Raw genomic sequence first — 15,571 nt, forward strand, 5'->3', positions numbered from 1 at the left:
GTGAAATACTTCAAATTGATACCAAGACCTGTGCTCCTGAATGTACGTTGTGCTGTGGCAATTTGGCAGGCAGACAAGTCTTTTAAGGTGGTCTGGATGAGACCTGTGCCTGGAAAGATAGAAGTGCATTATGTTTATAAACTATACTGCCTAATTAATGTATGTGTTAAATACTTGAATTTTCCTAATTCCTAGGGTTCCTAGGTTGTGTATCTGATCCTCTCTGGCATGTTTTGAGCCAGTCTCATTTATTTCTTCATTTCTGCCTGTCTGTTTTGCACAGTAATTTAAAATGTGAAACCAACTTCAGTCTTCTGGTAACAGGTTAACAAATCACTTTTCGTTCCTTCTAGTGTTGTCATGAGCTCTAGTAGTAATGTTAGATTTCTGGGTCAAATGTCCTGTATGCCCTCCACCAGCATTCACTGAAAAGGAATAGCAAGTGAAAATTTCCTCTAATTTATAGGTTATTTGCTTCTGTGAGTCCACAAATAGATGCAAGATTTCATCCAATGGAAGGACAGACTCCTTCCATGCTCTTAGAAATGTCTGATTTGAACACGGGAAAAGTGGTCTACTACAATGCTCAGGGTGGTATGGCTGATCTCATTTCTGATGTGTGTTCTAGAGAAAAGTCTAATAATTTCCAAGGGTTTTTTGATACTTTGTTAATTACAAACCCACGAATTTTTAGAAGTAAATTGGATCCCACTTTCATTAAGTAATTGCTGTGTAAACCTAGGCAACTCTTTTAAGTTGGCATTTTTAGCAGAGATCTAATTATTACAGTGATTACAGTATAATCCTTCTTAACTGACTACTCAAGAGACTGACATCATTTGATAAACAGAAGTGACCTCCATAGTTTTCTTCCGTGAAAGGACAGTTCTAGGCTCTTCTGTAACAACAAGAAGACATTTTCTCTACCGCATAGAATGTTCAGGCCATTGACAGATCTTGACAGAAGTGTGTCAGAAGGGAAGATATAAAGCTGCGTGGTCTGGGTGAATCTGCAGGCAGCTTCAGTTGATAGGAGAAGGTGTTCACTGTGTGTCCATATATACTGAGAGTCATAATAAGAGGAGGGCTGCAATTGCTTGTGGGCCAGATGAGAGACTGAAGGGATCTGCTGTTTTCCTTAGGACCCATCATAGGTAGAGCAAGGAATGCTGCTTTGCTGACCCACCATTTCTGTCCTGTTTTGATTGCATGGGCTTCTTGTGACCAGATTTAAACTATTGCTAACACTTACATGACATTCATGTATTTGTTCAAGAGAGTCAGAGCTGCAGTTATGCTTGCCGACAAAACTATTGCCTTGCCATTATCAAAGGCCAGATCTATCAGCTGTTACTCAGGAGCTGGATTCTGGGTCTCAGTCAAGGATCAGTGTAACTCAGAGACTGATCTTGTGCCAGAATACCTATTGAAGACGTCTGTGCATTGCAAAGCAGACTGAAATTGCCCTCATCAGTACAATCTGTCAGGTTTGGAACTTTTCAGCAGCAATTGTTTAGAAACAAGTGCTCTGTTGTTTTGCAGACAGTTAGGTGTGACTGCATATGCTGTGTGAGGAACTAAAGACAGTGTGTGGTATGTGATAAGTGTGTCTGTAATAACCTGTGGAGCTGCTGTTCAGGAGCAACTAAGCATTTTTGCTTAGTCATACTAGAAGCCACTAGAGCCACTTTCTGCCCTGAAGGTAAGAGTAATGCAAAGGAAGTACCTTGGAACAGTTTGCATTGCTCTAAGATGTCTTCTGTGTTCTGGCTGTGCATTCTGTACATTTGTTTCAGCATTGTTGGTGCTTGCTTGTCCCTGGGTGAGCTTTCTCTATTATGGTGGTGTTTAACTGCCCCTGAGTCCCACAGAAAGGTATTTTCAGTGCCTGAACTGGTTCTAGGAAGGGAGAAGGAATTATGTGAGTACAGAATAAGGCATGGCATTAAAAAAATACAGACCTCTTTGTTTTGCATGTAATTTTCTGATATTACTCTTCATGTTCCTCCTAATCTTGGCTATAAATTGTGTGATTAATAAGTTACAGGACAGCTAAGATCTGATAACAGGAGGAGAAGGTGAAGAGAATGAGCCAGTTCAGGTGTTTTATTCCTTTCTGTCTTCTATGTGGACAGATTTATTGGATTGAATCTGTAGACAAATTTTCTGTAGTTCAACTTGACCATCACACTTCCAAGAAGCTGTCTTCCCTGATCCTGCAGGTTACTGAGATTCTTATATGGATCCTGTAGGTGAGTGAACAAGCAAAGGTGGAGGCTGGAGAGTGACTTGTGTGCAGTAGGTCATAGAAATGCTTCAGCAGTCCCTCCTCTATTTTGGAGTGAGTTAGCCTGAAAGGTCTTGATCTGCAGCAGGGTCTCTGAGCAATTTTGCTGTGTTTTCCTCCACTGCTCTTCTTCCAGTAAGTATTACTGATGTGAGAATCTTCATCACTTCTGTAGATTAAGCAGCCAAAAATCTTTACCTTGTAAGCCTGGAATCAGGTTGCTCAAGCAACCTCTTGATGACATGATGAACAATTTCTGTTTTTTTCAGTTCTTAATGTTTTCTTACTTGATTTGAGTAATGTGTTTGTGTTTTAAATGACCTGCAATTTTGTTGGATTTTTGGTGTGTGTTTAGAGGTTTTTTTGGACCATAAGCTACTAGGAGGTAAAATGTGTATTAAAAAAGACAGGTCTAGGGGTTTGTATGGCCTTGATTGTGTGTCTGCTGTAATTGTTTCAGTGTAACTGTTGTGAACCTAATGCTTCTTGACAACTGTCTATGGAAACTGGTATCCCTTTCAGTTCTTACACCTTAAACATTACAAGTGCTGTGAAGTGGTAGCCTTGGGAAAGCACTTCTGTCAGGGATGGATGTGAGAGGATTTTGCCCAGTCATACTGATGTAAATCTGCAGTTCTGCAGAGACCAATAGATGGGCAGTGGTTTGCCTTAGTTCCCAGTAATGACACAATCAGTTGTAGTATGTTTTTGTATAGGTTTTGTTTCAGGGGCAAATATGTTATTCTGATCTGCACAAGCTTGAACTCAGTCCTGTGTGCCTTTTAGAATTACCAGTACTTTTAAAAACTTTTTGCTTCTCCACCCCACTTCTGCTTTCCCCAGGAAAGACACCACTCCCCTGCTTAGGGTAAGGCTTGGAGTATTGGGTGACTTTTTGTTCTGCACACCGGACTTGAGAGCTGCTTCTTTTTGTAATTTCCATAAGCAAATGTGCCTTAAATTATTATTTCTAAGAAGTCTGAATTAAGTGGAGAAATTATTTGAGGAAACAAATTATAAAACAGTGGATTTTGCCTTTATTTCTTGAGAAGAAGCACTCATTGCTATTGCATTAACATTTTTTTCAGTTGTCTTTTTAAAAGGATTATATAAATTCTGTCCCTTTGGTTTGTTCAACTGTTATGACGGGTTGTGTCACTTAGTCTTTTAATGCCTTATACTGTGGTTAAATTATCTGACTTGGAATATGGTCTCCAGAGTGTACTGCAGAGTAGATATTTTGTCAAAAAAACCTCTGTGTTCTCTGTAACTGCCAGTTTTCTTTTAGAAACTGCAACTAACTTAAAATCCCACAGTCATGTTGCCAAAAATTTGAGAAGCATTACCAAAATGTGAAAGAAGGCAAATACTGCTTGCTGTCAGTTGCTGTGCTTCTGCTTGCAGGCAGGAGTGCCTGCTGGTAATCAGGTTGAGCCACAATCACAGTATCCTTTCTTTTGTGGTCTAATTATTGTAGTTCAGATTTTTGAATGTACTGTGCTAGAAATGCATCAAACATGCAAATACTGAACTGATGACTAAGAATTGACCCTGTATCCTTGCATTATCATTTGAGAGAGATCCTACTGCCCCAAAAGTAGCACTTAACACAAGTTCTGGGTCCTTCAGTCTGTAATGAGTGCTGCTCTGCTGTGGTTTGATTTCCCTCATGCCTTTGTTGCTGTCAGCTTGCTTAGGTTGTCCTTTCACTCTTTGATGTTTTGGAGCATGTATGGTGATACTAGTGTGCAGTAACAGTGGATACAGGGGATAAACTCGCTATCCTAAAGTTCCTAAAATAGGAAGGAAGACCACAGAATGGCAATTAGTGCCAATGCATAATTTTGTGTATGAAATTGCATCATACTTTGTTACATTCTACATAGTCAGAAAAAGAGTTGCTGTTTTGGTGGGCTATTCCTGTAGGCTCTTAATTAGAGGAAAACTAAGGGAGAAAAGTGTTTAAATAAGCGAGCTTTTGGTTATTTAAACAACTAACAGTGTAATCTGGTGTGTATTGGTATTTTAACTGTCAAAATAATTTTCTGGACAGGAATATAGTGTGGAGAATAAGGTGCAGTTCATAGAATAATGGAATATCCAGAATTGGAAGGGACCCACAAGGATCATCAAGTCCAGCTCCTGACCCTGCACTGTAGAAGCCCAACAGTCGCACTGTGTGCCCATGAGTGTTGTCCAAACACTTCTCAAACTGTCAGGCTGGTTCTGTGACCACTTCCCTGGGGAGCCTCTTCTGGCTGAAGACCCCTTTTCTAATATCCAAGTTCCTGAGGTCCTGTCACTTGTCACCAGAGAAAAGAGGTCTGGCCCCTTGGTTCATGTTTTTGGCTAAGTGTTATAAAGAGTGATGAAGCTGCTTTTTTCCTAAGACACCCGCTGTCTCTGAGCTGAGTGCTCCCACTGCATCCCTTTTTTTTGGGATTATCAGACCCCATGGTGAGCCAGTATAAGATGCTAACCTGATGGAAAACTGACTTGAATGCTGGGAAAAGTGAGCAGATTTTCAGGATTTTCTTGTATGGACTCTAACTTATAATGCAAATTTGGCTGAGCATTAGTAAAAAGTAAAAGGAATGAAGTTTGGAGGACAATACCATTGTCCTGAAATTACTGGATCAAGTTAGCATTACAGCACTCCTAAAACTGTAATTATAATGGCATTCTGTGTCAACATAGAATGGTTGTTGGTTTTATCCAGACAAGTTGTCTGGATAGAAGCACAGCTAATAGGTTGAAAATAGTTAAATGTAAAAATGCAAAGCAGTTTCAGGGAGAATAAGCTCCTTTCAATAAGTACATGTTGTGAAATAGTATGTGTGAAAGATCCAAGGGAAGCAAGCTGGGATAGAAAGGGAAGAAATTTCAAAGCAGCCTGCTGTGGTGTTAAGCAGTTCAGGCTGAGGGTTTTTGTAAAACAAATGCAGGTGTTTCAGTCAGAAGAGTACATTAAGAAAGAATTGTGTCTCCAGTGAAAGTGGAAACTTGTTAATAGGAACAAATAATATGTGAACAATTTGTGTTTATATGAAAGGTATATGTTGAAAGAAGGAACAAGGTGAGACCCATCTAGCAATGAAGGTGTAGAATGAGACTATTCTGTGAATGTTTGTAGTTACTTGATTGTACTTGATACTTGAGATGGTTGAAATGTTTCATGCGTCTTAGTGGGTGTTTTTTGTCTTTGGTATTCATTTTAAAAAGACTTTTTAAATTTAGTGAAGCAGTTAAGCCAATGTAATGGGTAACTGCTGCCAAAGGGGATCATCTTTCTCTCTTCTGCATTTCCCCAGTGCTTTGCACACACACATCCTGGCAGTTCAGGGAGCCAATTTTTCAGATGACTAATTGTTTCTAATTGTTTTCAGGGGAAATAACAGGACAGTGATGGCTTCTTGTGGAATTGGTTCCCATAGCTGTCATCATAGATTCAGTCTGACATAAGGCTGTGGTAGTATGGAGAATGACAGCAAGGGGCACAAGACCGAACCTTGTGGTGGTGGTTGTTAGATAAGTTTCGTTCTAACGTGACAAATTATAGTCTTTGAGGTTGACTAACCCATCTAAAATTCATGCCAGAAATTTAAAGAAACTGTCTGGAATAATTATACACCTATTTGAGAACTTCAGCGGGGCAGATGATCTTTGAGGAGAAAGAGAAAAGGCACTAAACCATGCTTTTAAACAAAAAACAAAAAACAAACAAACAAAACCATAAAACCCCTCAAAAATCCCAACCTAAAACCTCCTAACAGTCAACAGACTGTTGAAAAGGTGGAAGCTGGAGGGTTGCAAACAAGTTATCTTACCCTCAGTTCCTGGAGGAATAGGGATAATGTAAATTATTTGGCCCTGGTGATGACCTGGAAGATACTAATCTCTATGAACACCTAGTAAGAGATTTTTAAGAAGAAACCCCAGTTAACCTGGTTGAACTTTGTTTTGTGGCAGGGCACAGGACCTAATGGATAGTGGTGTAAAAAAGGCTTTTTGATACTGCTCTGTTATGCAGTGAATGGGAGCAGTTGTGTAATAGAAATAAATCTGCTTGGAAAACTGTATCTAGAAATAGGACGGGCAAAGTAAAATAATTTGTTGAATTTCCTAGGTGGTCTGTCTTTAAATGCCAGGTGATGTTTTTCAGGAGTGACTGGGACTACAGTAACTACGTACAAATCTTTCTGTAACATGAAAGGCAGCCAGAAAGTTTGATTAGGATTTGAATTTAAAATCATTCTGACAAATTAATGAAACCACTGCGTTTTAAAATGGAAAGCTGTGGATTCAAATGAATGAGGTGTTGCATCTTGGTGGGAGTCATCAGCCGTGCAATCACAGTGGAGAGTGACTGAAGAATAGAAACTGTAAGCTGTAGTGGGTTAGTTAATACTAGATATTTAGCATGCTTTCTTGTTAAAAATTACTGCTTTCAGAGTTAACAATTGCACCTGATTTATATGTATTACTGTCATGGTTTTAGCATAGCTTGGTTTTTAGTTATAGAGAAACTCCATCGTTTACAGAAGTGATTCTCTGTGAGAAATGCTAACAGCTTCCTCCGGACTCAACAAAACCAATCAGCTGGCTAGTTCTGAATACTGAATATTAAACCACTTAGAGCTGAACGTGCCTCTGTGAAATGACACTTAAAACCGAACAAACTAGAGGAAAATTCTCTTGCTTCTGGCCTTTGAACGGGTAACGGGATGCTGGCCCAGCCCTCAGCGCGACTGGGCTGAGATTCTGCCGCCGCCGAGCTCCGACCAGGGCCAGCGGTCCAGGCTGGCTCTGCTCGGCTCCAGGGCGAGCCGGGCTCGGCTCCGGCTGGGAGCCGCGGAAACACCGTGCGGCTAGGAGCGGAGGCGGGCCTGCGGCCCCTGCCCCGCAGCGATCAGAGAGCCCTCTGCAGGCCCGGGCAAGGGACCAGCTCGTTCAGTGCACGGGTGAAACTTGCAGACAGCAATCCTCTCCCAAGTGAGAGAAAAGGAAAGGGTGAAGACACGTAAGGAAAACAACATGAAGACACTGAGGCCTGTGAAGGAGGAGTCAAATCCCAGATGGGAGGAGAACGAGGAGGTGCCTTAGTCTTGGGCTGAAATTCTCTTGCAAGGCTATGGCAAAGATATAAATGATACATCAGACTCTTTTCCCCCCACTCCTGGAATGCATTGGGGGCTATAGCGTTCTGACCACAGCCATGAGCAGAGGCACCCCTGTTGAAGCAAGCAGATGCTGAAGTAGCTGTGATCCAATAAGAAGTGGATCCAGAGGGAAATGAGAGAGATGAGAAACCTTGCTCCTGGGATGGAAGAAGTAAACCTCTGTTCCCAGAGATAATAGAGGAGGACTTTTGTTTCTGTATTAGAACAGCTCATCCTTAAAATTACACCCCAATAAGCTGAGATGACCCATGCTAGTAGTTGTGGAAGACTGCCAAACCATGGGAGGGATTTTATGATTGCAGATTTCCGGGTGGCTGCTATTCGTTAAAATTAAAACCAAGAGAGAGCTGTTTGTTGTGGAAAAGGCTCCATGGCATGGCAGGAGAGACTCCTCTCCTTAAGTGAACTGAAGAAAAATAATTTTAGAACTGGTAAACTGACTGAAAATACCAAATTTTCAATCTTTATGTTGTCAGTGGTAAAGGAAAGAAGAGTTGTGGGGAGAAGTGTTCTGAAAGTTTATACTGATTCTTATTATTCTTCTTTTAGTTCTGTTAATAAAGCTTTCTTTATACTCTCTATACAAAGTTTTGAGCCTGCTTTTGCCCTTCTCCTAATCCTTATCTCACAGCAGAAAACGAGTAAATAATTCTAGGGAGTGCCCCAGCATTGGGCCAGCACTCAACCCACCTCAGTTACCAAGATTGAGAGAGATGTGCTGAGCCACCAGCTGAGATACTGAAGTTGGGGGAAAAGTTGCTCTTGTGGGTTTGTCCAAATAAATGAAAACTTTAATGCATGGAAGCATAAGGAGAAATTCCCTTGTCTGCTTTGTTTCTTCTGTTTAGTGGTGTGTCTTTTTAGATGAATGGAAATTTATATAAACAATTAACAAGCAGGTTAACTTTTTTCAGTGGGAGAAATTTCATCCAGTTGCTTTTCATATGTGGCACTGCTAAGGCTGCTCACATACTGAGTATTTTTGTAATTGGGATGAAAGGCAAAACTATAATTTGTGCTTTTGTTTTAAGACACCTGTATTTAAATAAATCTTAACAGTAAAGTTTAACCTGTTAGTAAAGAACTGTAGGTTACTGGTACTTACTAGTTGTGTCCATGTTAGAGGTAGATCAAAGAAATTGGATTCTTCAGTGCATGTCATCCTTTTCTTTGAAATAAAATGGTTTTTTGGTGTTGAGAGACACAAGCTGGGATAAATGCACAATGAAACCTTAATATTATTATAAAACCATTGAGCATTTGCTTAACTAAAAGAACATTGGCTATTATTATCTATTTGATGCAGAATCCTACTGGGCTATATGAAGATAAAGCTTAGTTCCCTGTTAGGCAACAAGTTGTAGCTGTGTAATTCTAAGAAATTATTACAGTTTACAAAATACTGAGATGTCTGATAGCAGTAGTTCGGTAAAAGGTAGAAAATAAATTAGTTTGTCCATACCCAGGAAGGAATGTTGCCACACCTCCTAGGTGACATGTGTGTCTGGACTTAACAAATGCTGCAGGTTAAAACCAGTGCAGTGAGTTCTGATTGCAAATCTGCTTATGCCTTGTTCTCATGATTGGTCTCTTTCATGAAGAAGCTTTATAACCAGGGGACAGATGTGAAATAATGTCTGCAGCTTGTGTGAAGATAAGACTCAAATCCTGTGAATTCTTTTAGCAGAATTACACGTTAGAACACAGTTGAATTTCATGCTGTGCCGACCTTGCAGTCTACAATAAAGGCTATTTTATAATCTTCTTGATTACTTTTTCTAGAGTTTAGACAGAAGATCTTAATTGCCCTTATTGTACCAAAGTAATTAAATTGAAGTCAGACAGCTAAAGATATAATAAGATAATATGGATAAACATCATACATTCAGTGTTAAAACCAAGTATCACTGTTGCCCTTTTGCTGCAGTTCCTGCTTTCGATTATTTCAGTGTTTCGAGTATTTCCCAGCATCTTTCTGAGAAATGTATTGGCATAACTATTGTAGCACTGGTTTACTGCACACCTGGGGAGGAACAGAATAGAAACTTAGAAAACCAGCACTGCTAATAAGGAGGAAAATACATTGTTGTGTTGTCAGTAAACTACTTAAAGACATGCACACAGCTGTGTGGTTTCTGTTAATAACTGTATGAACCCTGCTGATACTACTCACTCTCTTGACAGAAGTACAGGGAGAATGGATTGCATTTTTACTGTTTTTTTTATGGATTAGGAGAAGGAAAGGGAGGACAATGGGAAGCATTGCAATAAATGAGAACGTCTTCAAGAGTCATTCACTAAGTAAAATCGTTGCTGTTCATTGGCAATGATGGCAAAGCCTCCTATGTGGTTTTCTGACATTACTGATAATAAATGGCTACGGCAACTATAGAATAGTACTGGAGTCAATATCTATCTGCATCTCCTTGTTACAATCTGTATGTCTAGTCAGCCTTCAGTGTCTCTCCAGAAGCACCTGAGCGCGGTGTGCGTGTCTGGGTGCGCCCGGGGCGGCGCAGCCCTGGAGGGGTGAGGGGGGAGTGCGGGGGGACAGCGCCACCTGCCGGGGACCCTCCGGCCTGGGCAGCGCGCTTGGGGCGCGGCCGGCCGCTCTTGAGCTCCGCGCTTTGCAGAGAAGCGCACCTCCTTCAGCCGGAGCGAGGCTTTCTCAGGTTTTCATTTCACTTTTTTCTTTATAGGAACATCATTTGCAGCGGGCTATCTCAGCACAACAAGTCTATGGAGAGAAGAGGGATAACATGGTTATACCGGTTCCAGAAGCAGAAAGTAATATTGCATACTATGAATCTATATATCCTGGAGAATTTAAAATGCCAAAGCAGCTGATTCACATACAGCGTAAGTAAAGTAACTCATTCATTGACGTCTATATTGAGTCTGCTTTCTCCAGGTAGCAGCTGATGGAGAGGACGCAGCCTAGCTGTGCCAAGGGTTGGATGTTAGGAAAAAGTTTTCTACAGAAAGAGTGATAAAGTAGTAGAATTGTCTGCCCAGGGAGGTGGTAGAGTCACCATCCCTGGATGTGTTCATTGGATGTGGCACTCAGTGCCATGGTTTAGTTGAGGTGTTAGGGCTTGGGTTGGATGTGATCTTAAAGGTCTCTTCCAACCTTGTGATTCTGTGAGAATTTAATTTTGCTAGTAAAGACATTCATAAATGTCTGTTGAGCTCCCTTAAGACTCATTTCTGAGAACTAATTTTTTCAACATAGTGTTGAAACAAAGTTGAAAAATACTACTTGCTAAAGAAGTATGTTTAATTCTTGTTCAGTATTAATAGTTTGGAGAGAAATTTAGGTTTGTTAGCAAGCACAGACACAAATCTACTTAAAGAGGAAAATAAATAATGCATATCTAAGAAACAGAATACCTGTCCCTGAAGCATCTCCAGGAAAAAATGGCAGTAGAGTGGATTGGGGAGACAACCAGAAATGACAATAGCAGTAGAAGTATTTGCCTATGCCTGGTGAAAGTATTCTACATCTAAAAGCAGATGGGGTTTGATGTCACTGGAAATTTGTTGTAGTTTTGTTTTTGTTGGAAGATAGTAGCTGTTTGCTATGGACACAACCCTTCATGTGAGCACCACATTACTTCAGATAACTTTGGAAAAAATTATGAAAAATACAGCCTGTTGCAGAATTCTGTTGTATGGTGTAATGAGCATAATTGAAAAAGCAGTGTCTGTGCTATGTGAACATATCTCATGCCTAATTAACTTTGGTTAGATGCTAGACTTGTATGTCATTTTGAGCCTCACTAATGGCTTAAAATATTTGAATTGTAGAATAGTGTGGGTTGGAAGGGATCTTTAAAGATCACCTAGGTCCAAGCTCCCTGCAATGAGGGGAGTTCAACTTTATCAAGTTGCCCAGAGCCTGGTCCAGCCTGACTGTGAATGTTCCCAGGTATGGGCATCCACCAGGCAACCTGGTACAGTGTTTCACCATCCTTATTGTAAAAAAGTAATTGTACTTCCTTCCTACTAGCAGTCTTCCATGCTGATATTAAGGTTATACTTTTCATTCTTATTTTCCTTATCTAGCTGTTCTAAAGCTGGAATTGTGAATTTTAAGCTAGATATGTATTCTACCCATTTATTTATTAAAACTAGATATGTGTTTTCATGTATGCACTTGGAAAGAAATTTGTGTCTCTTACCAACCACAGCAGTTTAAATGAAGCATGAGAACTAGGGAGTCACGTTTCAAATGCAGTGATGCATTTTTGTAGGATACCATGGAAAACAGTTTTTTGCATTCTGCAAGACATTGCTTGTATTTGGAGATACTTTGCTACACAGGGTAGGTCATGCTGGGCCAGTGTAGTCTGACTCATCTACATCACAAAAATCATTGATGTATGTTTGGGCTGAAATCTGAACTGCTGATCATACAATACATAAAACTTCAGAATGCTTGGCAACATTGAAGATTTTAGTGAATCTAGAAATGTCTTACTGAAGCAGTGAGGCAGTAAGCTGTTAGTTGGTTTGACCACTAATAAGTTTTCATTGGTTAAGAAAACCATAACAAGTAGATGTCAACTTTTATGCCTAATATTTAACAGTATTTTTTTAAAGAAAAAACCTCAATGTTTACATCCATGTGGAAGTAGCATTATTACAACTTTCAAACAAGTAATTTTGGTTTTCTCTTGAGAAGTGTGGTGTGTACTGTGGTTGCTATTAGAACAAGACATTTTCTTAGTAAAACTAACTTTTAGTTTTCACTGTATCATTTAGCTTTTAGTTTGGATGCTGAGCAGCCAGATTATGACTTGGATTCGGAAGATGAGATCTTTGTGAATAAGTTGAAGAAAAGAATGGACATCTCTCCTTTGCAATTTGAGGAGATGATAGACAGACTAGAAAAGGGCAGCGGTCAGCAGGTACAATGGTACTTTGAATAAAGAATTTGAAAGACTCTCTATGCATTACTGTATGAAAGTGACATGCTGGGTTTTACATTTAGCCAGTCAGCCTGCAAGAGGCCAAGCTGTTGCTGAAGGAAGATGATGAATTGATCAGAGAGGTATATGAGTACTGGATTAAAAAGAGGAAAAATTGTCGAGGTCCTTCACTTATTCCAGCAGTGAAGCAGGAAAAACGAGATGGTTCCAGCACAAATGACCCTTATGTTGCTTTTAGAAGACGAACTGAAAAGATGCAGACACGAAAAGTAAGTGTATCAGTGCCTCCCTCAGCTTTTCTTTCTGTTCATTCTCCATTTTCCAAAAGTTGCTTATATAAAGAAAAAAATTACAGTGAGGTACAACATGATAAAAAATTGAATATTCTGTTTTTAATTTGCAAGTGCAAAAAACATAAAACAGCTTTAGTTGCACTATTAAATGTAAGTTTATATTCACTTTTTCACTAAATTTAACTGTTTAACTGTTAAACTTACTTAGGCTGTTGGCAAGCTGTGTATCACTGATAACATGCACATGCTTCTCTTTGGCTTAGCACGTGACTTGTCTTTTTTTTTAATATACCTATATATTCATAACTTACTTTAATTCAGATTATTTAACTTAAATGGTGTGGGAAAACACATGTTTTATGTATCTACAGAATCGAAAAAATGATGAAGCTTCTTATGAAAAGATGCTGAAGCTGCGTCGTGATCTGAGTCGTGCAGTAACCATCCTGGAGATGATAAAAAGGAGGGAAAAAAGCAAGAGAGAGTTGCTGCATTTAACACTGGAAATTATGGAAAAGAGGTAAGGTTTACTGAAAATTTGCTGCAGAAAGCTTTGGAGACTATTTTTGGATTGCTGCAAATATTTGAACAGTGGGAGATTTTTAAAATAGCTCAGAGTGTTTCACATTTACAGGATAGGCAAATCTGAATATGCTATGGAGAAAAAATAAAACATTAGGCAGTTGGGTATTAAGGGAGGGTTATTGTCATATTAAGCTACATATATGTAGGTACTTTCAAATTTAGGTATCTACTCTGTATATTATACCAGAAGAGAGATCATAGTTTCCATCAAAGTAATTTGAAATTGTGTGTTAAGTATGTAGATTAAGGAAATCCCAGCTATCTTTAAGGCAAATTTCAATCATTACTATTCTTCTTTGATTTAATGATCTCTATTCTTTGCGAAAAAAGCTTGATCTAATACCCTTTTGAGGAAAACAAGCATTTCATGTAGTATTAAATGTGAGAGTCATCTCCAGCTAGTGCTTCTTTTGCCATCCTGTTGATTGTCTGTGTTGTGGGCCAAATGCTTTGCCAAGTGACACTTTCCCAGTTGACTGAGGATCACAATTGTAGTGTGGAGTTGTCTTTTAGGTTGGTACTTAGAATCTGAATAGAACTTCCTAGCCTAAGTGTCCATGCATGAAAACAAATGTTGTGAGTCAGTACCTTAAAACTGCAGAACTGACTTCTTAGTCTGGGTTTTTAGGGAGACAAGCTGAACTGGCTCTACCCAGGCACTTCTTTTAAGCCCTGAGCGTTTTCAGCAGAAAGAGAGGGAAGAGAAATCATGAAGATTTTTCCAGTAGCTTTTTAAAGAAAATAAGCTATTGAATAGAGGAAAGACTTGAATACCTCCCTCGGAATAGAGAATGGCATTTCAACTCAGCATTTGTCATAGGACTTGACATGTAATGTTTCGTCGATCTACTTATTGAAAGTGATCTGTTACACAAAAGAAGGAGGATTCATGTAAAAGGCATTCTGTTTTACTGTTTAAAACTTCTTGAATGATAAATTCTTTAAATGGTACCTGTCCCCAAGGGAAGGGATGGGTAAGCCTCACCTTTTCTTTACAGTATTGCCTTTTGGAAATGCTTTACAGAGTAGTTGTCCTTTTTCATCTGTCAGTATTATTAATTGCAATGAATTTTCTATGTTATTCATCTCCTTCTCTCGACTAATACTTTCTGCACTTCTTGCTGATATACTGGATATCCCTTTTACCCCAAGTTGCAAGCATTGATTTGTTTTTCTCAATTTTTTACCAGATGGATATTGCACTCCAAAAAATAAAATTTATTCTGGTTTCAGGTATAATTTGGGTGACTATAGTGGAGAGATCATGTCTGAAGTCATGGCACAGCGGCAGCCGCTGAAACCCACCTATGCTATTCCCATTATTCCTGTGACTAACAGCAGTTCTTTTAAACACCAAGAAGCTATGGAACTGAAAGAATATAAAGTTAAAGTAAGTCATGTCAACAACAGAGTTACTGTTCATGCTGTGAAGTGTACAAAATACACCATTTTAGGATTGGAGGAGGGAGGAAGCTTTTTGGAACTGACAATAGGGTAGCAAAGCTGTAAGTGAAATAAAATGGCTTTCTTCTGTTGGAGTTTGAGGGATAACAGATTACCAGCATTCCTCAAGATAGAAATAAAGGAAGTACAGGCAAACTACAGATAAAATGGCACAAGCAAATGTGTTCTTATTCAGGAGGAGGGAAACATTTGTCTTTACTACTGTCCATAAATGTACTCCTGTCCATAAAATTAGGCATTGTAAGAAGATAGAACTAATGATGTGAATACAGGGTATTGTTCTAAGCTATGTAGTTAATTTAATATGGAGGGTTAGGGTTTGTTTTGTTTCTTAAATATGATCCATTGATAATTCTCCCCCTGCTGTATATCTTTGGTTTCATATTTAAGTAAAATATCAAATAATCTTTTTGATTTAGACAGCTGACAAGTACTTTTCTCCCTGCAGGCTTTAATTTTGTGTCATACAAACCATAGCTACAGTGCGAACAACTGAACATGTTAAATAGGTCAGGTGACACAGGATAAATGCTGAGGTACAATTTGAATTTTAAACCAAGGCAACTTGTAACTGAAGAATATCCAGAGGCTGTTCTGAATTTGACGAGGTGGCTTTAATCAGTGAATTTTTCCACTGGTAGTAAAGCATTGTCCTTGTGATTGCTGGTGTGTACTTGCTTATCAGTGATGCTGGATCAGTGCAGTGTCCCACAGCTTGGAAACTTGGGAAATACTCTTAAACTTGACTTTGCATAGTACGGGGAAACATGTGTAGTTTAAACATGTTTAATTTTTAGAGACTTTGCAAAACTATAGATCTCTTTGAGAAGT

At 39.2% G+C, this 15,571-nt stretch overlaps 1 protein-coding gene across 6 annotated transcripts in view; it reads left to right on the forward strand.

The window, feature by feature from the left end:
- EPC1 (enhancer of polycomb 1) overlaps nt 1-15,571 on the forward strand; it is a 62,654-nt gene that overhangs the window by 30,167 nt on the left and 16,916 nt on the right. For all 6 annotated transcript variants that reach the window (XM_085572973.1, XM_085572974.1, XM_021542966.3 and 3 more), the window contains 5 exons: nt 10,167-10,326; nt 12,232-12,377; nt 12,461-12,667; nt 13,063-13,211; nt 14,510-14,666. In XM_085572973.1, coding sequence (XP_085429099.1) covers nt 10,227-10,326; nt 12,232-12,377; nt 12,461-12,667; nt 13,063-13,211; nt 14,510-14,666 — 759 coding nt within the window. In that variant the 5' untranslated portion in view covers nt 10,167-10,226. The remainder of the gene's footprint in view (nt 1-10,166; nt 10,327-12,231; nt 12,378-12,460; nt 12,668-13,062; nt 13,212-14,509; nt 14,667-15,571) is intronic.

The sequence above is a fragment of the Lonchura striata genome, chromosome 2 (assembly GCF_050655825.1).
Source record: "Lonchura striata isolate lonStrDom1 chromosome 2, ASM5065582v1, whole genome shotgun sequence".
In the NCBI taxonomy this organism is placed as follows: Eukaryota; Metazoa; Chordata; class Aves; order Passeriformes; family Estrildidae; genus Lonchura; species Lonchura striata.